General features: G+C 36.7%; 3 protein-coding genes across 12 annotated transcripts; 1 reads left to right on the top strand and 2 right to left on the bottom strand.

The window, feature by feature from the left end:
• LOC105210333 (CCHC-type zinc finger nucleic acid binding protein) lies at nucleotides 1-990 on the top strand. Its single transcript, XM_011181204.3, has one exon. The coding sequence runs from the start codon at nucleotides 208-210 to the stop codon at nucleotides 658-660; it is 453 nt and encodes a 150-aa protein (XP_011179506.1). The 5' UTR covers nucleotides 1-207; the 3' UTR covers nucleotides 661-990.
• Nucleotides 991-4,120: 3,130 nt separating this feature from the next.
• Nucleotides 4,121-21,114, bottom strand: LOC105210370 (uncharacterized protein T19C3.4). 10 transcript variants are annotated; one of them, XM_054232848.1, is made up of 10 exons: nucleotides 20,852-21,114; nucleotides 20,041-20,229; nucleotides 17,945-18,017; nucleotides 17,679-17,876; nucleotides 16,509-16,622; nucleotides 14,168-14,254; nucleotides 11,020-11,168; nucleotides 10,790-10,922; nucleotides 8,190-9,691; nucleotides 5,125-5,305 (listed from the first exon to the last, which is right to left on the bottom strand). In XM_054232848.1, the coding sequence occupies exons 2-9, from the start codon at nucleotides 20,070-20,072 to the stop codon at nucleotides 8,498-8,500; spliced, it is 1,980 nt and encodes a 659-aa protein (XP_054088823.1). In that variant the 5' UTR covers nucleotides 20,073-20,229; nucleotides 20,852-21,114; the 3' UTR covers nucleotides 5,125-5,305; nucleotides 8,190-8,497. The 10 variants fall into 10 exon arrangements, with proteins under 10 accessions (XP_054088828.1, XP_054088823.1, XP_054088824.1 ...); XM_054232849.1 differs by lacking the exon at nucleotides 20,852-21,114 and adding an exon at nucleotides 20,694-20,819; XM_054232850.1 differs by lacking the exon at nucleotides 20,852-21,114 and adding an exon at nucleotides 20,357-20,460.
• Nucleotides 21,115-22,372: 1,258 nt separating this feature from the next.
• LOC105210334 (uncharacterized) lies at nucleotides 22,373-26,024 on the bottom strand. The gene is made up of 6 exons (XM_011181205.3): nucleotides 25,221-26,024; nucleotides 23,883-23,945; nucleotides 23,623-23,780; nucleotides 23,191-23,563; nucleotides 22,982-23,134; nucleotides 22,373-22,893 (listed from the first exon to the last, which is right to left on the bottom strand). Exons 1-6 carry the CDS (start codon nucleotides 25,773-25,775, stop codon nucleotides 22,420-22,422), a joined length of 1,776 nt encoding a protein of 591 aa, XP_011179507.2. The 5' UTR covers nucleotides 25,776-26,024; the 3' UTR covers nucleotides 22,373-22,419.
• Between the last annotated feature and the right edge of the window lie 516 nt (nucleotides 26,025-26,540).

Below are 26,540 nucleotides of genomic sequence, written 5' to 3'. Positions count from 1 at the left end.
GGGGCATTTTTGCGAAGTAGTCGGAGGCGCTTTTGGGACGAACGTCGACGTCGGCAGCCATTTCGATTTGTGTTCAGTGCGTGGAGTGGTGAAAGCAATTTTCACCGAGAGGAGCGCGCTGCATTTAGTTGTTTTAACGTTTGGACTGTGGCAAAGACTTCTTAGTTGGTAAGACACCCGCGATAGCAGATAAGCACGGAAGAAAAAATGTCAGCTCCCACGTGTTATAAGTGCAACCGTCCAGGCCACTTTGCCCGCGACTGCAACGCCGGTGGCGGAATGGTAGGAGGAGGAGGCCGTGATATGAGACGCGGTGGTGCTCGCGAAAAGTGCTACAAGTGCAATCAAGTTGGTCACTTTGCGCGTACATGCCCCGAGGAAGCAGAACGCTGTTATCGTTGCAATGGTATCGGACACATCTCAAAGGAGTGTTCACAAGCTGACAATCCCACTTGCTATAAGTGCAACAAGCTTGGTCACTGGGCGCGTAATTGCCCGGAGGCTCTTAACGATCGAAATGTAAGCAACATTTCGTGCTATAAGTGCAACCGCACAGGTCACATTTCCAAGAACTGTCCGGATACAGCGAAGACATGCTACGGCTGCGGCAAGAGTGGCCATCTGAGACGCGAATGTGACGAGAAAGGAAGCCGCAATTAAGTAGCGGCAAGACTTCGTATACTACACATACACTACAATTGCAACCAACTTATAAAAAATAAAAGAAAAAAACATAAAACAAAAATTAAAACTCACACTCTCCTTCCTTATAAAACCTATTTTCAATACAAAAAATTTTCTAATTCCGATTTGAGCGCTTTTACGGCTCTTCCTAGCAAATGGCGCAGATATATTGCAGTGGAACTGCGTCTAAAATAATCCTGAGAAGTTGAAATTGTTTGTTGTCGATCGAAATTGAGAGATTTACTGCTGCTTCATATTCATCTCCTCCAGTGAACATACACAGTCCAACCACCAAACACCACATCATCATCATCATCTTCATTTAAAGTGATCTGACTTAGCTAGTTAACTGGGCTGATACGATAATGTTGACACACGATGCATTTTGTTTTTTTTTTGCTGTACGGAGCCGCGGGTATCAGGCCCAGTTGAAGGAGCGGAGTATATAGCAGTCCGGAGAAACCCCAAGAAAGAAGAATATAACAAAGAAGAGCAAAGAAACCCAACTCAGAAGCACGAACCTTCAAAATAAAATTTCAAATATCACTGTGATTGTTTTTTAATTGTAAATTAAAATACTGGAGCTGCTGATTTGAGAACAAAATAATTTGTTTCATTAAACATTGCATTTTTGTTAGATACTTTCTTCATTTCCTTCAACATTTTCTCGAATATCGTTATAACTTTATAGTTTTCGTTTCGTCTACCTACATGTTTATATATTTAAGTATCTACACATGGTGCATACAAACATATATATACACAACTATACATATAAATTGAATTTATATCGAATGTTTGGTGGTGTTTCGTGTTGGTGAGCACATCGAATTTCAGGTTTTGCTTTAACATTTGTTTCTATGTACGGCGTGACCGGCACTATTAATGCAAACGATGCTGTAAGGAACACATAATAGCAGCAGCAGCAGTCTTGATTTCCCTTCCTCAGTACGTTTGTGGTGGTAGCAAATGCGCACATACATTTGTACATAGCTAAGTGGGATTATTGCCTTCTATGACTGACTATAAACGCAGCGTTAGGGACATCTATGTACGTCGTATTTTCTACTTGGGAGTTTTCCAAACTCAATTGTTTCACAATCGTTTATCTTTCACCACAACGCAATTTGTGTTGAAAGTACAGTCACTACCATGGTGGAAATGTGGCATGCGTAGATCATGGGCTGGATTCCTATTTTACCAATGCAGTGTTGCGCATTGCAAATAATTTTCGCCTTAATGCCTAACATATGTGCACGAGTATATTTGTATATCTACATATATATAACTTTGACTATGTGTATGCATTGTATACGTGCATAATTGTGTGCGCATATGTATTGGTGTCCATATGTTGTGCCATGAATTGGTATACCTGCACAAATGCAATGCGGCAAGCAGCTGCTGCTTTCACTACCGCCACAGAGTTGTTGCTAATCGATGTACATATGTATGTATGTATTCGCTGTTTTTCACAAGCTGATTTTTCAAGGTCAAGGTCAGGCCGAAGAAGAAGCGCAAGCGCAACTAGGTCTCCAAAATTTTTTGTTGATTGTTTAATAGGAAGTACAAACATACATACATACATATATGTACATATGTATGTATACCGTATTTTAGTATTTATAGTTTATGTGATAAGCATCGGGAGTAATAAAACAAGCGGTTCTTCCGAAATTTGAACTGCAGGTCCCAAATTAACTATTAGGAAAACACCCGTTAATAACTCTCCGTGAACTTATGTACATACGTGTCTCGCAAAAGAAACGTGCACTCTTTTGATAGTAACGGGAAGATAGTTGGTATCTTGTAGAATATCATATGTATATATGACCGTTATATTGCTCTTCAAGAAGACTTACTCGATCGAAACATAAATTACATTAACTCCATACAGAACACACAGATATTTTATGTTAGGTTAGGTTAGGTTGCAAGGCTGTTTCCCAAATGGAAAAACACACCTAGACTTTAAAATATAGTCCTTTGTGAAGCATGAATCCCCCTTAGATTAACAAAATTAGGAGTCGACAAAGCGCCCTGAACCTACTACAAATCTGCAGGGATTCTTAACCTCTATATTCGCTATTTCGCGAGCCTGCTCCAAGAAGTGAGAGCCAAGAAATCTCTTTCTTGATCTCGCAAAGGCGGGACATTCCAGAAGAAAGTGATGAGACGATTCCATCTCATTCTCCTCCATGCAGCTTCTACAGCATATTTTATGTAGTTTTAGTATATCTTCCGAATATTAATATTGAGAGTGTCAAAACATTGTTCATTGCTAAAAAATAGTTCGACTATCTTCCATTCCCATGACAGTTGGATCTCTGTGTGTAGGTAATTAGAACGGTTCCGGATGTTTATGCGTTGAAGAAATATCAAAAGTGTCCCTGAAATGTTGTTGTTGTAGCGGCATAAAACATTCGTAAAAAATATTGAGAAATGTTGCCGATTTGACAGTCTTGAACCGACAGTTGTTGTTGTTGTAACGGTTAACCAAACCTGCCTGAACCGACAAGCCTAGACTATCGAAGTATTCTAATGGGAGACCCAGAAAACGAGGTGTTTTGATAGAGTCGGACTAAAGGGAAAGGGGTGTTAGTAGGGTTTAGTGGGGCATGCAAAGTGGTGGTTAATGTCATGCAGGACCTATGTATATACATTTGTCGAGTATGCCAGGGTCTAGTCTGGATAAGTCGAAGTTTAACCTGATACAGTATCCAGAAGGAAGTTGCGCGAGGGTCACTCTAATTTCGCGAGGCAACTCGAGCTGTGTGTCTGCGATGGAGGGTGGTGTATCTCCAAGTGCGCCCTTCACGATGTTAATGTCTCCTCTGTAAATGGCGTTCAGTGCTTGTCGGAAGTTTATCGCATCCGAAGTCCTTTCGGAATAGTACCGTCCTCGACGTATTTCCGGAAGGTACTCTTGATGGCTCTGGCAGACGGCTCGGCTTCCAGTAGGTGACTGCAGGGATAATTTCTACGAAAGCATCCCCACAGAAACTGTTTGGAGAGCATTTCGTTATGCTCCTTCACAGGTGGCATAAGGGCCTCATTGTATAAGTGCTCGACCGAAAACATCAAGAGACAACCTGTGCTTTGACAAATCTGAAGCTTCCCCATCTGCGTCCTATTGCATTCTGGCGATCATATTGGAGCTGCGTAGTTTAAGACCGGCATGACCGGTAGAACCGACCGATATGGGAGCGGCTGAAAGAAGTAATGTTTTTCTGCCATTACAACAAATACTCGAATATCTTCATGCGGCCCGTTTGATCGTGGTACAATTCCATTTTGAGTATAGTAACATGTTAAAATCTTACTTATTCAGACTTGGTCCTATGCAATGAGTACCCACATGAACGAATATCCGGATCCGGTTGCTTATACCCATTATTTTGAGTTATCCTTATGATGCACACATACACACACCCGCTTAAGGAAACTGAATGCATTTTTGTTTTATTTATCGCTCTTAATGTTAGTAACTATTTTCATTACATTTATACATATATTTAAGTATGTACTATGTATACAAACGTCGTCGATTATGCGAGTATATAGTACATTTAACTGGCGGGGAGACATAGGAAAAACAAATCGTAATCATGTTAAATACATACATACAAAGGTATAGGTATATACATACATATAATTCGCTTAACTAAAGTGAGTTGACATTTACGAGAACTTAGCAATAAATACATTTATGTATGTTTGTATGTATGTATGTGTGTGTGCGATGTATATTATATATAATGTGTAAATTATTAATTGAACATAATTCAAACTAATAGTTGAGCACCTCTGTTCACAATCTTTGTAATTTGCTACATGAAAATCGCGCTTTCAATTCTAATATTTCTCATCTTTCTTACTTTCTTTTTGTTTTTTTTTTTTTTTTCTTTGCTATGAAACATAAACATTCGATGCTATTTAACATTATTATTAGTAAAAATAAACTAAAATACAGAAACAAAAAACCTGCACTCAGCTGGCGGCATACATACACATATAAATGTTGTAGTCCACACCAAGCCATATCACATAGGCCAATACGTAGAGAGTTCCTCCACAGCACAGCTTATAGAAATCATAAATTAACTTTACCATTTAGACATATTTGCTACGTACAATCACTTTTTTTCATGATATTTGATGTTAGCTAACGCTTTAGGCGTACATAATAGTAGGAGAGAAGGGAGGCAACAGAGTTGCTACATAACAAACGTAATACTTATTTTGAAAAGGAAAGAATCAGCTTTGAATATTGTCAGCTTCAAAACACATAATTATAAAATGGCCAACAATTCATTAGGTTTACAAACGCTTTCAAACAACTAGCATGGCTACTACAATTAATTTTTTTTGCAATAAAAATCAAAATCCTTCAAAAGCTGCCTTTCCAAATGCCATACATTGCCGAATGTGTTGTTGTATTTTGCTTTCCATTATTTCAATGTTTGTTGAGTCTTTCTTGATTTGATTTCGTCTGGGTTTGCATATTTTGTTTGTTGCCAATTCTCTACTTCTCCGCCTTGCTGCGCGTTTTCGCGCTGGCTCCAATGACTTTCTCAGACTTTTTAGTGCGTGGAAGAGTGGTATAGCTAGCCGACATAACCTGTAATGAAAAAGGCAACACAAAAAATAAGTCGTTTATATACATATGTATATAATTAAAATTTATTAATAAAAGCGAAATTGTAAAAGAGAGTAATAAGCGGAGTAAAAAAAGGAAAAAATGCAACAACTGCACATGCCCAAAGAACAAAGGCGCACACATACAGGGATTATCAATGAGTTGTAAACTTGATATGCGCAAACTGTTAAAAGGACGGTTGCAGAGTGGAGCGCATGGTGAAGAGTAGATATAAAAATAATTAAAAAAGAAAAAATTATTAAAAAAATATACATAAAAAATACCAACTATAATTTAAAGAATATCAAAAATAATTAAAAAAATATCAAAAATAATTTTAAAAAATATGAAAAAATTATTAAAAAAAATAACAAAAAAAATATCAAAAATAATTAAATAATAAAAATTTAAAAAAAATATTTAAAAAAAAAATGTTTAAATTTTTTGAATGCTTTTGCACACTGCACCGCCCCACTTAAGGGTATATCTACGACCTTACACTCAAGTTAAACCATTTTCAAAGGTTTTTGATTGGTTTGGAAAAATATATATAAAAATAAAATAAAAATAAATAAAAAAATATTAAAAAAATAGTTTAAAAATTTATCAAAAATAATTTAAAAACAAGTAAGGAAAGGCTAAGTTCGGGTGCAACCGAACATTTTATACTCTCGCAATTTATTGAAGAAACCTGCAAACATACAAAATTTACCCATAAATTCGGCATAATGTTAATAGAATAACGAAAATCGTAATATATACTATATGAGGGCTGAGGTAATTCTTTCATTTACACCAGCAGGGTACACTATATACAAGACTATACGCTTACTTAATTTTGCTAAGATATCTCACATATTAACCAATACATATATAGGGAATAAAGCTCACCGTATTTTTGAAAAACCTATAATTAGGTATATGGGAGCTAGGAGATGTTATGACCCGATTTTAATAATTTTTTTAACAGAAAACTATTAGAAGAAAACAATTTCCTCTGAATTACATCAATTTATCTGAGAGATTTACCCAAATTTTCGGTTAAAATTTACGCTTAGGTGCTGAGTTCAACATGTTCGATATCTGGGGCCTTGAAAAGTTATAGTCCGTTTTCGACAATTTCTTCACAAGTGGAGTCAGAGCTGATATGTACTATTTGTGTAAAGTTTTATTCCGCTATCTTCATTGGTTCCTTATGTTTACATTATAAAGTGAAGAAATCAGTTGGAATTAAAAATTGAGTTTTATGGGAAGTGGGCGTGGTTGTGAACCGATTTCGCCCATATTCCACCCGTGTCATCAGGGTGTCAAGAAAGTGTTATATATTAAATTTCATTAAAATCTGTCGAGTAGTTCCTGAGATATGGTTTTTGACCCATAAGTGAGCGATGCTACGCCCATTTTTCATTTTGTAAAATAATCTGAGTGCAGCTTCCTTCTACTATTATTTCTGTGAAATTTAGTGTTTCTGTCGTTTTTCGTTAGTGAGTTAACCGACTTTTAGTAATTTTCAACCTAACATTTGTATGGGAGGTGGGCGTAGTTATTATCCGATTTCAACTATTTTCATGGTGTGTGGTGGGGTACGTAAGAGAACCGACTGCAGAAAGTTTTGTTTATATAGCTTTATTGGTTTGCGAGTTATATATAAATAACATCCCCAAAAAACTACACCCAAATATGCCCCTTCCTAGTGCGATCCCTTGTTCCAAAATTTACATTTATAACTTCATTTACGGCTTAGTTATGACACTTTATGTGTTTTTGGTTTTCGCCATTTTGTGGGCGTGGCGATGGTCCGATTTCGGCCATTTTCGAAAGCAACCTTATCACTGCCCAAGGAACATGTGTTCCAAGTTTCATTCAGATATCTTAATTTTTACTCAAGTTACAGCTTGCACAGACGGAGGGACGGACAGACATCCGGATTTCAAATCTACTCGTCACCCTGATCACTTTGGTATATATAACCCTATATCTAACTCGTTTAGTTTTATGACTTACAAACAACCGTTATGTGAACAAAACTATTATACTCTCGTAGCAACTTTGTTGCGAGAGTAAAAAAATATTTAAAAAAAAATTGTTTAAAAAATATCAAAAATAACTGGAAAAAAATTCAAAAATAATTAAATTAAATGTAAAAAAAAATTATATATTAAAAAAATTAGTTTAAAGAAATACAGTGTAACTTCTCTAACCAGAATCACCAAAATCCACAAAAAAAAACTTCGAGTTAGATAGACTTCCGTGTTACATACGGTAATTTGTATGAATTTTGACTTCTATTGCCAATTCAATAGTTCGAGTTAAGGAAGTTCAACTGTATTTAAATTTTTTTAATGCTTTTGCACACTGCACCGCGGCACTTAAAAAGTATGCCTGCCACCTTATGCACAACTTAAGCCGATTTCAAACATTTTTGGTTAGTTTGGACAACAAATCGAAAAAAATACGATGGAACAAATGTGCATTTCTTTGTTGTATCTCCATGTAGTTATGTATTCAGATGTGTGTGTGTGTGTGTGTCGCTAGGCAGGTGTCTTTTTGGTTAAAACTTCAGGTACACGATTTTTGCAAGCTGTTCAACGTACAGACTCGCTTGTTACCAAGCGAAATGCATTCACATAGCTAGGAACAGCAGTATGGATGTATGTGTGTGTGTATGAATGCATATACAATTTTATGAGCTAACAAATAATGATGGAAAATGGCAGGCCTATTTACTAGCAAGCTGCAACTGGCGAAATTCGTTGCAACGACAAACAATAGCGGGGAGCAACAGTGGAGTAGTGGCAGCAGCGCAAATGCAAACAGAGACCAACATTTTGAAACATTGCAACAGTAGAAGACACATTTTGCTTACAGTGCTGAAGGAAAAATGTTGTTTTTTGTAGTACGTCGCATTAAATTGGTGCGTTGTTGTTGTTGTAAAATTGTAAAAGCGATAAATGTTCGACCAAAATATATTTAAACCGATTTAAACATAACCGGCTAGTCTCAAATACCCGACTTTTGTGTTGTTGTTGTTGTTATAGGTCTATATATACTCCAAATTGTGCGTCATATGCATCGCCTTATTACTTTGTCGAAATTTTTAAATCTTAAACTCAGCGCCCCCTCTTCTGCTTCGGCTCGGAACGCCTGTTTGATGTTTAAAACTAGCAGTCTAGTCTACAATTGCGTCTCATATGGTGTTGTTGGTTTTTCAACAGACGCCTCGCTGGTTTTACCCGTCAAACTGTTGTTGCTGGCGAGCCGCAAGAGATTGGATTTTATATTTTTGAAAATGTTACGATGTGGCGCTGGCGAGGGACTACGTGAAGAGAGGCTAGCAGCTTCTAAGCCACTAGGAAGCACTGTTGTGCTACTTATAATCGAGGGACTACGTGAAGAGAGACTAGCCGCATCTAAGCCACTATTAGGTACTGTTGTACTACACACAACATCTGCTGGACGTGCGGGACGCGGTGGCAAAGGTGGCGCTGGTGCTTTGCCTTTGTTATGTGTTAGTGGGCGTGGCGTATATAGCCTGTTATCTATTGTTGTTGTGTAAGTTGAGGTTGGTATTGTTGTTGTCGTTGCAATAGTGGCACGAAAGTCATCTTTGATTGCTTTTAAGGTGTCTAGTAACTCTTTGGCATTGATTTTGGGTCTGTCAGTGGTGTCTCTAAGCTCGACTTCAGTTGTGGGTTTGGGTTCAGATATCGGGTCGGCTTCTTTTATAGTTAAATCGGTTTTTGTCCCCGCTGCTGTGTGCTCTTCTTGTTTAAAGCTATCTGCATGCGTCTCTTCAGCAACTTTATCCTCCTTGGTTCCTTCATCTTCCACCAAATTTGGTAGCGCATCTGCGAAGACATCGCTTTCATTGTCCTCATCGCTGCTGCTTTCGAGTGTGTTGTAGGTATCCGTGTTACTGCAAAAAGAATTGTTATCCTCCCTGAAATAATAATCGCCCGTTATTGCTACTTCATCCAAATCTGCAAAAGTCTCGCTGAAGTTTAAGTGCTCTTCGACTGCGCCAAACTCAGATTCGGTTTCTAGTTGCTCTTGTGTTGTTGTGTCGCTGGCCGCCAGTTCTTGGCCTTTGAGTTCCATGCGCCCTTTATCAACATTCTCTATTACAAAGCTGCACTCCAAGTCCAAGTCATCATTGATCTCATCAATGGTTTGCATTTTTTCAAGTGGCGGACTTTTGCCTCCGTCGCTGCGTTCTTCAGCGGTTCTTACAAGCGGCATTTCTTCTAAAATTTGTATGCATTTCTGTATATCGACAGCCGTTGGATCGTGTAATGTCTCAAAGTCGTCTAAATTGCTTCTAAACTCTTGTTCTGTTGGCCTAAACTTGTGTTGGGGTTCATTTAAAATCTATAGGGGTGCGAGGGGTTCAAATAAATAATATAAAATATATTTTAAAACAACAAATAAATAAAATTTGAACTGAAACCTGTAAAAAAAACTAAAAACTAAAATTTTAAGAATAGAAAATAAATACCGTAATTTTCGAGTTCGAATTTTCGAAATAACGGATACTTGGAACTTTAGATGGAGTTCACTTCTCAAGTTTATGAAATTTTTGAAAAATGCAAATTTTAAAAAAAGAGAATAAAAATACCGTAATTTTCGAGTTCGAAATTTCAAAATAACGTAAGTTTGGTACTTTACAGCGGAATAACTTCTTAAATTTATGAAATTCCTTTTGATGACTACTAAATCTCTAAATTTTGTTTTTTCTTTTTCTGCTATCTTTCTATCTGCTATCTTTTCATGAAAGTTCGAGACTTATTTGTTCTAGTGGTTTTCATTCATATGTACATACATATATATTCTGCTCTTGCACTCCCAGTTTCTCAAACTATTATTTTGGTAAACTATTACTTGATGCACAACTGTGTGCGCCTGTAAATATGCAATTATTTGCAGAAGGACAAACACACACATATGCATGTTTCCATTTCGCTTGGCATCTTTTAGGCGCTACACATTGAATGCATACATTCACTACAAAATTTCGCCTCAATAGAAATGGTTCTTGCAAACTTTTGTAGATCACATCTCAATCTAGAACTATTTTAATTCGTTAATTCACTATGACTTTCTTTCCGTACGCAGAAATGCGTTTATTTCATAGTGATTACTTTTTTATCGCATGCTATAAAAATATCATATAAATTTTATCGCATGCTATAAAAAAGTTTTTAACACCAATTCGTTATTTAAAAAAATTTAAATCAATAATACTAGCATTTTTTTTAATTAAAATATTCTAATTTGAGCTTAAATAAATGCATGCGCCGCTAAGTGATATATGTATACATATATGTATAATATATAGCCTTGTAATCGCCGATATTTTCAATTTACTACATTTCAACTGCAATTCACTACACCGAAGCCACAAAGTAGCACAAAAAAATAATAATATAATAAAAAAAAAAAATGAAATAATTAACGCTTTCAATTTACCTCTGTTGTACGCCTGGCTTTCAAACGTGTTTTCGAGGCATTTGTCATCGACGATGTTCTGCTTAGGCCAACCGATACCGGCTCAGCGCTGGAGTAACCCGAACTAATGTCTTCCGATGATCTTATATTGTAGCTACATGTTGAGGAGAATAATGGAGAATTCCTTTGTTAGTGCTTGCATGTTTGTGTGTGTGTGTGTTTTTAGACAGTAAGTAATGTATAATGCTTACTTAAAACCATCCGCACCCTTAGCAACATCCACCTCAGAGAAATACATGCCCGTGGAGTGGCGTGTACCCGACGCTGAACGTGCAATGCCAGCCTGTGGACGTGGACGCAGCATACGTTGTTGTGAACGCATCTGCACAACTTCGTCGATCTGTTGACAGATGTTGTTGTATGTAGAGGTGTGAGTGTAGTTGTATGTAGAAAAATATAAAGAAAAATTATTATTGTTCCACGTTTTGAAAGACGTTTTTGTGCAATTATTGTTTTTTTTTTTACTTTTATTGTTCTTATACTCTCGCAACAAAGTTGCTAAGAGAGTATAATAGTTTTGTGCACATAACGGTTGTTTGTGAGTCATAAAACTAAACGAGTTAGATATAGGGTTATATGTATATATCAAAATGATAAGGATGACGAGATTAGTTAAAATGCGGACATCTCTCTGTCCGTCCGTCTGTGCAACGGATAAGTTGAGTAAAAATTAAGACATCTTGGCGAAACTTGGTACACATGTTCCTTGGGACCGTGAGAGAGATAAACCCACAAATTGGAGAAAAACGAAATATATAGAAAACATATAAGTCCTCTCTCGGCGAACCAAAATCAAACTCTATAAGTCGCTTATCATTCCCGTCTTGCTTTATGGTGCCGAAGCTTGGACGATGTCAACATCAGATGAAACGACACTAGGAGTTTCCGAGAGGAAACTTTTGCGCAAGATTTATGGTCCTCAGAACATTGGCAACGGCGAATACCGCAGACGATGGAACGATGAGCTGTACAAGTTATACGACGTCATTGACATAGTTCAGCGAATAAAAAGAGAGCGGTAACGCTGGCTAGGTCATGTTGTTCGAATGGACGAAAACACTCCAGCCCTGAAAGTGTTCGATGCAGTACCCGCCGGAGGAAGCCGAGGAAGCGGAAGGCCTCCACTCCTTTGGAGGGACCAGGTGGAGAGCGACCTGGTTACACTTGGAATCTCCAACTGGCGCCGAACTGCGAAGGAAACAGAGGAGTGGCGCCCTCTCATCGATTCGGCTATAACCGGCTAAACGGTTCAACGCCAATTACATACAAATTTTTTTGTGGAAGTAGGCGTGGCCCGTCCCCAATATGTTTTTGTATATATATCGCGCAAACCAATAAAGCTACATATATAAACCAAACTTTCTGCAATCGTTTACCTCACGTACCCCATCACACACCATGAAAAGAGTTGAAATCAGTTAATAACCACACTCACCTCCCATACAAAAGTTAGGTGGAAAATTACTAAAAGTGCGTTAACTCACTTCAGAAAAACGTCAGAAGCACTAAATTTTACAGAAGAAATGACAGAAAGAAGCTACACTAAAATTAAAAATAAAAATGAAAAATGGGCTTGGCGTCGCCCACTTATGAGTCAAAATCCATATCTCAGGAACTACTCGACCGATTTCAATGAAATTCGGTACATAATATTTTCTTGACACCCTGATAACATGGATGAAAAATGGGCGAAATCGATTCACAACCACGCCTACTTTCCATATAACTCTATTTTGAATTCCATCTGATTCGTGCACTTTATAATATATACATAAGGAACCAATGGATTTTTAAACTGTAGCATCACTTGTGGAAAAATTGTCGAAATCGGACTATAAATTTTCAATGTCCCGGATATCGAACATGAAGAACTCAGTGCTTAAGGGAGGGTTTTTTGTTTTATCTTATTGTTTAACATTTCAAGAATATGTCCTCAAAATTTTAATCTGATCTAATCAATATTCTTGAAGTTATTGTTTAATTAGTCTCGGTGCCTTTAACGCTCTAACCCTAACAGCTACGGGCGGTTGGGATTGCAGTGCAGCTTTAAACGCGTTTTTCTCAAAACTACTTTTTTGAAGTCCGTGTTCACTGCCATTTGAAAACTGCTCGACCGATTCATTTCAAACTTGGTACACATTTTCTTCACATAAAATACCTCCCCCCTACGTTTAGTAAATTTTTTTTAACATTAAGGGTGTTTCCCACCCTGAAAATAACGGTTCACACTTTAGATGGCCGCCAAAAATTTTTAAATAAATAAACAAAGCTATGCTCTATAATGTATAGAAGGTTTGAATAAAATTGCTTAATCGATATTTGAGATAAAAAATCACAAAAAAAGTGTTTTTTTTCGCTGAAACCCAGACCCCTCCCTTAAGGGTGATTTTTCAGCGAAAATATCGGTAAATTTCTCAGATATTTTAATTTAATTCAGAGGGAATCTTTTTCTTCTAATAGTGTGTCTCTGTACCAAAAATGGTTAAAATCGAGTAATAACTTCCCTAGCTCCCATGTACCCAATTATAGGCTTTTCAAAAATACGCTGGACTTTTTTCCGCATATATTGGTTAATATGAAATTAAGTGAGCATATTTGAGCTTTTGGTATTCGATTAATCGACCAACCGAATTAACCGAATAGGGCATTATTCGAATAATAATATTCGGTTTATCGTCAGTCATCGACTATTCGATTAACCGCTCATTTTCGACTATTCGGTTAACCGTTCGTTGTCGACTATTCGAATAGTGAAAGTTCATTAAATTTCTATGTTTATTGAAAAATATGAAACTCACGAAAAATGCGAACATGCGAATGGACATTTTCACAAATAAAAACAAACAAAAATCAAATGCTGCTTGAATTCCAAACAATTTTCATTTATTCAAATGCTCCCAGCGGAGCAATTATTCGAATAGTCGTAACATTGCGACTAATCGAATAGTACTAACCGGTTTATATTTGTACGAACGGTTACAAACCGGATATTCGAATAATCGGTTTTCAGGTTAATCGCATAATTTTAAGAGCCCTAGAGCATATAGTCTTGGATATAGTGTACCTTGGTGGTGAAAATGAGTGAAATCGGTTGAGGAATTACTTCAGCTCTCACATACTATATATGATGATTTTCCTTATTCTATTGGACTTTATGTCGAATATATGTGTCGAATTGTCTGTTATCTTAATAAATATATATCAATAAATTGCGAGAGTATAAAAGGTTCGGTCGCATCCGAACTTAGCCTTTCCTTACTTGTTTTTTTTTTTTACTTTCATTGTTGTTATTTTTTTGTTTCATTGTTATTGTTATTGCTTGCTTGGCATCACACTTACCTCGTCCTGTGTGCGCTGCACATCTGGCTCCGAGAGATCACTCAAGCTGTAACTGCGTCGCAACGTTTGCACCAGATTGCCACCACCCTATTGTGTATAAATTACAGTAGTATGTGCATTGGACAAAGAAAATGATCAGTTGCGTAAATTTATAGACAAACATACATACATATGTACATAGATATATAGCAAGCACATTTTTATGATTTTTATGTATGTTCTCTGCACTTAAGGATGAACTCTGTATTGTGTCGTTAAATGATTTTTAGTTAGACTTTTATGATTTTTTCTGATTTTAAATGAGAGACAACAGCGTTTAATATTAAAATTAGGTATCAAAAAAGGTTTAGCATATATTAAAAAAATTAATTGTAAAAAAAAAAAAAATTATTACAAACTAATAGTGTACTTATTTAACTAATACAAGCATAAACATAAAATTAATTATTATTTTTAAATTATTATTAATTATTATTTGTAAATTATTATTATTATTAATTAGTTTGAATTGTGGCGTTTCGAGGTTGTTGGCTGGCAAACGTCATACGCTACATATCGTCGTCTGCACAGAGATCATATAACTGTATATTTAAATGGTCGGCCTGCCAAAATTAAGCAGCCCAAACACATACATATGTACATTTCTGTCTGTCTGTATTCATTCGATTTCGATATCCATATCTGGTGTGGCATCGCGCAATTTGCGTCGTCCTCTAATACCGGCGGCGCTCGTCGTGGCTTTCGCTTTGCTAGCTTTAGTATCACGCGTCGTTGTTGTTGTCGCTGTTGTTAATGTAGTTGATGATGTGGATGTTTTGCGTGTACGCACCTTACGTGCTGGCAACTCACGTGAACGTGCCGCACCCTTTTCCCTAGCTTCCACCGCCACTTGTACCTCCTCTTCGATCAGCATCTGCTGTCGCTCTTGTCGCATAAGCGCAGCAATCGGCATCAAATCCAGCTGTTCGTCATCTTCGGAAAATTCCAATTGTGCCGCATTCAATTGGCCAAGCGAGGCGGAACGTTGCATCCAAGTGACATCGCCCGCACAATCTGGGTCATCACGTTCATCTTGCACATTGCGACGGTAGCGTCGTTCCAACTCATTGTCCGAATGTGAAGTACTCAATTGTGCTGGAAATTGATTGTTGCCGATTGTGCCCATGCCGAACTGTACGGTCTACGGTAGATATGTGCCACGCGCGTATGTGTGTGTGTGTGTTTTGGACGCATGCAGCGGACAAACGGACAAGCGTGTATGCGTGCGCAGTGTGTTGTTTGTGTGCGAGTTAAATTGCATTTTTGATTTTTGGTTTTGTTTTTTTTTTTTGTGAGTCATATGTTAGATTGTGTTAGGCGTTGCGTGCGTTATGGTGGAATCAAAGAAAAAGAAAATTAAAATTATTGAAATTATAAAATAAATCAAAAAAGTGGAGATTATGTTTAAAGAAAACAGACAAAGGCAATTAAAAAATGCGCCAATTTTAATAATTATGTAAATGAGTTTTGGGCTAATGCAATATGAAATTGTTTCACAAATTTAAAAAAAAAATTTCAAAAATACAAAAATTATTATTAAAATTAATTTAAAAAATTAAAAAAAAAATTTTTTTCGAAAATTTAAAAAATTTCAAAACTTTTTTTCAAACAAAAAAAAAATTTTTTTCAAATATTACTAAAAAAGAATGAAAAATAAATTTCAAAGATTTAAAAAAAAAAATTTCAAATATTTCAGTAAAAAAATGTTTCCAAAAATTTCAAAAAAAATTTTTAAATTATTTTTCCGAAAAAAAATTAAATCAAAAGACATTTAAAATGACGCAACATGATACATTTATTTCATTTACATACAAATTGTTTTTAAATAAAATGTAGTATGAAACCGCTTAACTAAATTAAATTAAATTAAAACAATGAAATATATGATTGCGTTGCATATGAACAAGTAGTGGGCGGAGTGCTTTATTTGATTAGCATACATATGTATATAAAGCTTTAAAGCAAAAAAATGGCAAAATTTAAACTTAGAAAATGAATTCAAATACATTACAAATACTACTGCAGATAAACAAAACTAAAATTTTAGCTGCTGCACCCACGGTCGTTCAAATGCAATCTTAAAACGTATAATAAAGCGGCGGCATTGAGTTTTGTTTTTGAAATGATAATTGTTTACTTAAAATGATGAGTTTGATGAATTTTCGGTTATTTTACGAGTATTATTTTTGCAGTTGTGTTGAACACAATGGTGGTGGTGAAGTTGTTTACATAATGATTTTTGAACGCTAAAAAATATGTGGCATTTTGTTTTTTAATGATTGCTGCGTTGAAAAACATTTACCTTGAGCGCTGTTTGCATGATGACATTGGTGGCATAGTTGACGCCTTTGGTGCCCAATTGTAGTACAGCTGAGTAGCCACGCTCTTTGGCTTGATTGAGGTACTCGTCGATTTCCTGCAAAGTTGTTGGTAGATGAAATTAAATTATTAAAATGGAATAAGTTCAATTAAATTGCTTAAAAATAACCATATTCTTTAAGCATTCGCGTAAAAGATGCGGTATTTCACAAACATTTTACTTTGAATATTTTGAATTACGAAATTATATTTTTTGAGATATTGAAATCTGTTTATACAATAGCAGAACTAGAAAAATTGTGTGAGTTACTCAACATTTTTTTTTTCGAACTACATATAATAGTTCAAAATTAAAGAAATCAATCAATGGCATACATCATATAATAATGATTTTGAAAACGAACATTTTGGTTTAATTGATTTCTGTTTCCAAAATAATCTAACTACAAAAAAGTATTCGAATTTTAATTTTTCGAACTTTAATAGTAGAAATCGAAACGGTAGAAATCGTATAAAAATGATTTTTGAGAACGAGCATTTCGACTTAATAGATTTCTATTTCCAAAATAGTCTAACTACAAAACTTTGGCTAAGTTATTCGAATTTTAGTTTTTTTCGAACTTCAATAATAGTTCATAATTAATGGCAGAAATCGTATAAAAATACTTTTGAAAACGATCATTTCGACTTAATAGATTTCTGTTTCCAAAATAGTCTAACTACAAAAATTTGGCTAAGTTATTCGAATTTTATTTTTTGGACTTTAATAATAGTTCATAATTAATGGCAGAAATCGTATAAAAATTACTTTTGAAAACGAGCATTTCGACATAATAGATTTCTGTTTCCAAAATGGTCTAACTACAAAAATTTTACTGACTATTTCGAACAATTTTTTTTCAAAATTAAAAAAAAGGAAAATAATAATATTAATGGCAGAAATCATATAATAATGGTTTCTGAAGCCGAAATGTACTCCCCGAGCGAGCGCAAGTGCGAAATGCATTACATTCATTTTACTGCTGATTTTCTTCGAAACAGCAGTCTAAAAAAATTTCGAAATATATACAAACTAAATTTCGAAATTATATACACAAATATAGAATATATGCAAATGAATTGATTACAAAAACAATAAAAAGCAGCACCGCACCTGTTCTCTGCGTGTCAGCATGGGGTGTACGAACTTCCGGTACAATGTAGAGCTACCCTTTGTAGCGGGCGATAAAAGCCATAAAACAATGATCACTTTTACTTCATAGTAAAATGGGAACCATGAAAGAAAGATATCCGTAAATGTTTCAATGCATGTAAAGAAAGCATAAACAATCCAATACATCATCCATTTTACCTAAAATAAGCAAGACAAATTGAAATTAGCGCACTTTTTATTTTATTTTTTTTTTAATAATTACTCACATATTCTTTAACATTTTTGGTGCGTACCGCCTTGTAGGAAGCGTATGCTGGATATAAAGTACCAAAGGATAATCTGAAAGCAGGAAATATAATATTTTGTGCCCATAAACGTGGCGATATAAATGTGGCAATCAAAACTAAAATACAAGCCGTTGTAAACGAAACATGGGGCAATGGCCAACTCTGCACTACTTCCAAAAATCGGCCGAACAAAGTCAAATTATGTACAACCTGCTCTGTATTTATAATATTTGCATTGTCAGCGGCGGCTGATTGTGTGCGCTTTTGTTTAAAATAGAATGCGCGACGCGTGTCCGGTAGTGGTGGTGGCTCAACGGCAACGTCATGCCAAGCATGCGGGTATAATAATGCATTCGAATTGGCAGCGGTGGAAGCTGAATCCACGTTACTATCAAGTGAATGACCAATAAATGCTGCTGTTCGATTACTATTATAATAAATAAACGATTCCGGTGGTGCATCTAACGAGTAGCGACGATAGTAACCACTGCCATCTGTTGCATACATGGGCGCTGGATACGCTTGTGCGATACCGCCATAAAATGGTACGTTATCTGCTTGTTGTTGGCCATATTGTAAGCGTTGCGACGTACGCTTTTGTAAGAATTTCGGCTGCTGGTATGGCACCTCCCGCGTCGATGGCCACTCTCCTCCAGCGTGTTGCTTCCAATCGCTGCTATGCATTTTTACTTCCCAAATACCAGCTCACTGACCGCTTTAAGTGCGGTCGCTTTGTGCTATTGTGGCAAGCATTCAGTTTTCAGTTTTTTTTTGCTTTTTTTTGTCTTAAATTCTCCAGTGTGAATTTTGTGAAAATAATTTACTATAAATGCCAATTATTTGCCTACTGAACAGGCACTGCATAGAGTTGAAACTGAGGCAACCAAATATATTATGATGCTCAATACCAATTTGCACAATACAATGAATTTGAATGAATGAGTTTTGTAGTGGCAGCAAGCAAGCAGACGCTCATATTTAAAAATAGCATGAAAATTTTTCGAGTAACATTTCGAAATCGTTTTCGAAACGTACTCGGTACATTCGTCGGCCTGTCTCGGACACTAAAAATATGCTCAACGAGAGTGAAAAGCGGGCAACAGTTGCGCTAGAAAAACATTAGCAGCTGAGGTTGGCATTTTGAAATGTTTGTATATGGTACAAAGTACTCAGTGGTGGTAAAGGATCTATATGAAACATTACAAAATGTGTACTTGTGTCCAAATACGAATTTTGTTTTGATAACAAATCGCTAAAATTTATAAATATTTATGTAGCAACGTTTTGTATTTCTATATAACAGCGCTCGAGTCAAATTAATCCGTTGTTTGATTTCTTGTGCTCTACTCACAAAAATAAAAAAAAAAAATGCCGTGCATGACTGTTGTTGAAAAGTCGAAATGTCGCACAGCTGTATTTATTAATGAACACACACATTCTATGACACATTTATTCTATATACTCGTACGATCGTATGCGCTTATAAACTCCACACTCAGTTTATATGTACAATTTACTTGCAAATTGTTTTGTGTGTGTGTCCGTCCGGGAGTACTTGAACGACGCCTATTCACGCATGAGATAGAGCAAATGAAGCGAACTACGCGCGCGCACTTTTTTGGTTAACGAAATTGTTGCAGTTCAGTTACCTGAAAAGTGGTATTTCTAAATATGTTAAGGTTTAAAGGAAAACGGGTAATGACGTGTCGTCGACAATTGCTTTAACAAAAGCCAATAAAAAAAAAAAAAAAAACAACATTACTAACAAGGCCCACTTATAACTGTTTTGTAGTTTCGTCTGCTTATAATTTTGTTTCGTCTGTTTTTTGTCGCTTTGTTTGTGAGCAGCAACAAACACTTCGAGCAATCAATGCATGCGCCACACTTCTGCGTCTAATGACAATTCGTGCAAAAACCGGAAGTAGTGCCAGAATGTTAATGCCGTTTTCAGTTTTCTAAGTAGGCAATTGTTTTTGAAGCTTGTAATTGCACATATTTTTTATTTCATTATTTTTTAAGTTTTTATTATAAGTAGTGTATGCCCCCATTGGTGGCAGTGTGTAGTGTATACTTACATTATGAGTCGTGAGAGCAATGCACTGATCATGGTGTTTGGCTTTGTTCTGCAATATTCACACTATATAGTAGCACCTAACGTTGCACTTCGTCGTCCTATTGTCGTCTGCCACTGCTTGGTACCTCCTCGCGTTAAGTAGACGCTGAAGTTTATACGCTCACATCAACGTAGTTATCGGTACGTCTGCCTAATTTGTGTGCAGTAAATATAACATGAGAAAGTTGAAAGTATAAATTAACACAGAAATTCTTATACATATGTTACTTATATACATATATGCTAAAAGATGCAGTTCATGCGACACTCGTACATACATATTTACTTATAATACATTTGTATATGTATGTATGTAAGTGTGCATAGGCAAAGACAATATTATCCCGTAAATCGACTTCAATTAAATTTTGCACAAATACTTATTTACATACATGCCCAAACATCTTACTAACAGCATCCAAACCGCTAAACCTTGTAGTTGTTTGAATTACTTTGTTTTTTTTTTTTTTTTTTTTTGTCTATATACATTTTTTATGTGCGCACAGTATCAACATTTTTCTATAGCAATTTGCAGTTTCTTTTTGTTTTCAAGTAACCTTGGTAAATTAAATTTCATCACTTTATTAGTAAGCGTAATAAAAAAATCCTCACAACCTTGCATCCTCCCATTTTGTTTAACGATTTTTCCTGCTATACTTCTTTTCCTCTACTATTTTGCTTGTCACAGTCCAATTAGGTGCAATTATTATAAGGAACACAAGTAGTACATCAAAATCTTTAAGCCCTTCCACTACTTGCTGTTTATTACTTACCTTTGTTATTTGACGGCTACCAATTCTAATACACCAGCGCGAGTCCTAAAATTCTGAAGCCTTATTGGCCAATGTTGCAATAATTTTTCAGCCTTTTTATTAATTAAACTAAAAACTTCATATTTCCTTAATATTGCGCTGCACTTAACTACATTTATTTATTATATGGCTTAGTATTTTCACACATCTTAGTTTTCAGCTGTTCTCCTCCAGCGACTGATTTTTAATCCCAACCAACCAGCCAAGAAATATGTATAGAAACAAAACAACGCAACAGCAAAAATCAACTAACAGTGTTGCATTTTGTTTTGCTTCATACTATTTGGGGCCTCCTTTTAAAATTGTACATTTAATTAATATACGATTAATACTTGTTTGAATGCAGTTAAATTCACATAAATATAGATTTTTGTTTATTTATATATGATTTAGGCAATTAGACTTTGTGGTTTCGTCTTTTTAAACTCTTCAACTCTTTGAGGGAATTTTTAAAGTTCACTATAGAGTGCGACATCACTTAAATGTGTTACAGGGTGCTCTGTGTGCAATAAAACCGTCTATTCAAATTGTGCGGGCTCGTACACAGTGACGGTGAATTATTATTACTACTTGAAGATGGCATACATTTAGAGAGCCTACTATACTTCTGTTTTTATATTTAAGAAGTAATTGCAACTGTCTATTCCTGCTAACCTCAAACCAAAACCAGATTATACAAGTAGCTCATTATTTCCGTCCTGCTCTAGGGACATCCGATTCCTGCACTAGGAGTCTTCGAGAGAAAGGCTTTGCAGAAGATTTATGATCCTCTGAACATTGGCAACAGCGAATACCGCAGACGATGGAAGGATGAGCTGTACGACATTACGACGACATTGTCATAGTTCAGCGAATAAAAAGACAGCGCCATCGCTAGGTCAGCACGACAGCTTTAAAAGTGTTCGATGCAAATCCCGCTGGTGGAAGCAGGGAAAAGGAAGACCTCCACTTCGTTGGAAAGATCAGATGAAGAGCGACCTGTTTCGCTTTGTATTTCCAATTGGCGCTAATTTGCAAGAAGAAGAAATGAAATTCGCACCTTGATCCAACTATCATCGCATAAGCGGTACCTATGCCAGTTACATGCATACAACCGAAGAACGATTACTGCTTAAATCGTACTTCTAATTGCCTGCTGTAGCGGAACTGCTACCAAGGAACATCAAGAGGCTATTCCTGCAATACGTCTGCGACACACACCGACTTTCTTGCAACCAACCAACTTCAACTATCAACACCTTCTCCGACTGACTCCTGGTGAACAAGAGCACACGGTATACAGTATACTGCAGTAGACTAAATTCCAATTTATCCAGAATGGACTTAACTTATCTCTTGCACGCACAGATGACACTAACCACCTCTTTACATCCTCTCTGAAATCTATTAATCTAACGTCTCTTGACTTATGGTCCGACCTCGTCGAATTAGCTCGTTTCCTCGATCTTCCGTTCGTTAAAAAGGATGAGAAAGACGTTGGCTTAATTTTTCTTATTTATTTGGCATATTTGAAATTATATAATACACTTTTAAAAAATACTTATAATCGAAGGATTAAGGCACATTCCCAGTGTTAAAACCAGTATTGATATGGACAGTAGAGCACAACACAAATAATTGGGTTGAATTGGCATTTTAAAGATTTTCGCCGACATTTGCAAGGACGAGGAAAACAGCAGTGTAGAATTCAAATCATCCGTTGACGTGCTGTGATATACGAATGGACGTGCACGAATGTGATGGCCATTAGCCTGCGCCTTCTGGCAGGCATGCGTTACCGAAGCGGCCAACACGAATGGAATGACGCCCAGTAGTAGCCAAAGTAGAACGTTGAAAATATTCAAAATGACTATTTCCAATGCGGAATAATGAAAATCCAAATCATTGAAAATATATATTAGACCAGCAAAGGCATATGCTAAATTCATAACGGTTAAAAAGCACACGGGCACAGCAGCATGACGATTGAGGTGCTCCAGCAGCTTGTGAAATTCCAGAACCTCCTACGGAATGAAACGGGTTTTTAGTGAATATGGATTAAAGAGATTTTTCTAAAACTTTGTAAAGTGACCCTTATATTTTATTAATTACCCGCATCCAGTCGGTGGTCTCAATGGAGTGCATTAAAAGTTTATGTGACAGCGAGGAAATATGTACGCGTAACAAATAACATTGAATACAGTAGTTGGCGAGTATTATTACTTCCACCAAGTCCTGCACAAAAAGCGTGATGATCAAAACAATCTGCGCAAAATAACTGTAAATTATGAACAAGTAATAAAATCAATAATAAAGATCACCTTAGTCGCCAGCTCCCAGTCCGCCAGTATGCCAGTGAACCATTTAACTTGTATGATGCGTGACTGCAGCAGCACCGAAGGAATTGTGTACGCGAAAAGAAAGGCCAACAATACCACACCACTTAACAAATATGACCAGAGTAATTTGCATAGATGACGCGGCTCCAAGGTAGTAAGAAACACGCGCTCAATCAAATTTTGTAATTGCTCCTGATCGAGTATCTTGAAAACGATGACAGCCGATATAAAACTGGAGAGATTTAGTAAATTGGGGAAAATGTGACCGAACAACAGTTGGCCGACAGTGTAGGTGGCATTCGAGTTGGGATCGTTGGTGAGGTCTTGATCGTGCGCAATGAAACCGCGATCGCCACTGAAAGTAAATTAAACAAATTGCTGTATATTGCTGTATAAAAAGTATATTGTAATTACCGATATGAACATAAATATTGTAGAAAATAACCAAACAATAGTATCAGCAATACCACCAAAGCCTGTGTATAGTTTAAGCAACATAGTACCTTTGAAGTATCTGTTGGTATCGGATTTACGCCGACAAGTGAGAGGACTATAATGAAAGGCCGCAAAAACTGTAAATGAGATGTTGAAAATGTTTATTTGTGTTTGGAAGTTATCAGTAATATTAGCAGAGAAGTGAGCTATGACCTATTAACCCAACCTCAAAGTTTTACCTTGCGTTTGCAATAGTCGAGCAGTTCCGAAGTAGGCTCGTGAGCATGCCGTAAGTCGTCTACCTAAAATGCATGATTATAAAATAATGATTAGTAATGCTTAGTTATCGATTGGTATAAATTTAAACGCATATGTGACATCTCAATATCCAAACATTCTTCCATTTTGAAAATGAATATGTTGAGCCAATTGAATTGCAAGTTTACATTCATAACGACTATTTAGCATCTTATTTAGTAGCATTTTTCCATCGACCTTATAATTTCTGCCAGTTAAATAGACTTGTCCATATTCAAGATTCGATCGTTTGTTTAGTTGTCTTCGACTTCCGGTCTTCGTCAAAGAAAGAGGATAATCGAAAAGAAAGAAGCAGACATAGATTCACAAATCACATATCTGGCAGGGAGATGCGTTCTATATCCCCACTGTCCTGGAGGAAAGACCGTCCTATCTCATAGCTGGCACGGAGAGATCATAACAAATCCCATATTCCTATCCCTCTGAAGGAATGACAGTACTATCACATAGAAGGCACGGAGAGATCATAACAAATCCCATATTCCTAACCCTCTGAGGGAAAGACAGTACTATCTATCACATAGAAGGCACAGAGAAATCATAACAAATTCCATATACCTACTGTCCTGGAGGAAGGACTGTCCTATCACATAGAAGGCACGAATAGATCATAACAAATCCCATATTCATACCCCGGAATGACAGTACTATCGCATAGAAGGCACGGAGAGATCATAACAAATCCCATATTCCTAACCCTCTCAAGGGAAGACAGTACTATCTATCACATAGAAGGCACGGATAAATCATTACAAATTCCATATTCCTACTGCCCTGGAGGAAGGACAGTCCTATCACATAGAAGGCACGGAGAGATCATAACAAATCACATATTCCTACCAGTCAGTCCTAGCGGTGCAATATGGGAGCTCGGGTGAATTGACAGTCCTTTCCCATCCAGTGCAATCCTTAATATATGCGCTGTAGCCGAGAATGCTTTGATTTTTTCAAATGAAAATTTTCGAAGTAGCGGACGAACATCAATGGTTATCGATCGTTACGAACTGCTCATAATAGCCGTCTTTCACAGATGGCCTCAAACTTGTAAGATCTCCCATTAGGGCGACAAAACTTATGTTGTTTAACATAAATACTAGGGAGAGCAAAGGCACTGATGCTGGTGCTGATGCTTGATCAAAATATTATCCGATATTTTCTTATGTTTTGAGGTCTATTTGTATGGATTTTTCTTATTCACTTTCATATACACACATCCATACAAATGTAGATAAAAAAATGTATGCCTTTTAACTACTCACAACAATCTCAGTCATGCTATCGCCGAGCAACGACGAACCCACTGTTGTTGTTGGCGCTGAGAATGGATCAAGTCGATTTGTTGATAAATGCAAAAGAGCGCCTGAGCTACTCCCTACACCCCCCGCCACAGCGCCACCACTGTAGCTGTAACGGTTCGGTGAGCCAACATGATGCTGCTGATGCGTATGCTGACGGTATGGAATATGACTACCATGATTTTGGTTGTTGTTGTTGCCGCCCGCATTACTGTCACTAGTTTGTCTTAAATGCTGCTGCACATTTAACGCTGATAAGGCAGCATCATTTTCCCTTCTGCCCGCTGCACCAGCCACAGCACATGCAATGCTGTGTCGGCAATTGTGATTGTGATTGTGTGGACCAAAGTTATTGTGCGGATTATTTATTTGAGATGCTGCGCTGGTGCTGGCCGCTGTGGTCTCCACACAACCATACATACGCGGTACGCTTTTACTGCGCTGAGCCACAGCATTGCGATTGGACCAGCTGATCAGCGAGTCCTCAGAGTTGCAGCGGGCATTGGTCGAAGGAAACATCGCTGCTGGAGTAGTGCTGCAACCACGAATGAGCGCAACGAGGTTGTTGTGAATTTGGGCTTTATTTCCACAATGCTTTCAACTTTGTCTAACGGTTATTTGGACCACATTAAATATATTTTTTTTTGTTTTTGTGACTTTAATTTGTTTGCCGTTTACTTTGCGCGCACATCTCACTCCGCTGTTAAAACTCGACTGTTTCGTTTGCCTTGCTTGCTCTTTAGAAACGGCCTGTTCCTTTCGTTAATGACTCAAAGTGCAGTGATAACCCCAGAGATTGATAAAATTCACTTTTGTTTACACACCAGTTTATTATTATATTGCATTTATGTTGATTATGTGTGAGTGTGATTGTGTTTATGTATTATTTTGTGACTACAAAGTGTAAGTTGAGTGCAAGTTGCGAAGCCCGATTATATCGTTGCATTCTGTTATTGTTTAAAGCGGTAAAGAAATTGAATGAACTGTCCACAAATACTCATTTACTATACTATAACGAGCCTACGACGCAGTGAAGAGTATTGTAGAAGCTACAATTGAGCTGGTTGTTGTTGTTGTTATTTGAGAAGAACACATATACCAACGAATTTGGAGTTGATGACAGTTCTTAACTGTTTAAAAATTCAGTTCTCTTCCAGTTACGTAGATCCGATGGACGTGGGAATTTATAATTATCGATCGTGTAGAATTTCAGGAGTCTGTTGGGGTTCAGAATTTTTGATCTGGGCACGGGAAACTGAATGAAAACATTGCAACACTGCAGGG

The sequence above is a fragment of the Zeugodacus cucurbitae genome, chromosome 6 (assembly GCF_028554725.1).
Source record: "Zeugodacus cucurbitae isolate PBARC_wt_2022May chromosome 6, idZeuCucr1.2, whole genome shotgun sequence".
Classification (NCBI taxonomy): domain Eukaryota; kingdom Metazoa; phylum Arthropoda; class Insecta; order Diptera; family Tephritidae; genus Zeugodacus; species Zeugodacus cucurbitae.
Note: the sequence above shows the minus strand (reverse complement) of the source record. Positions and strands in the feature narration are given on the sequence as shown.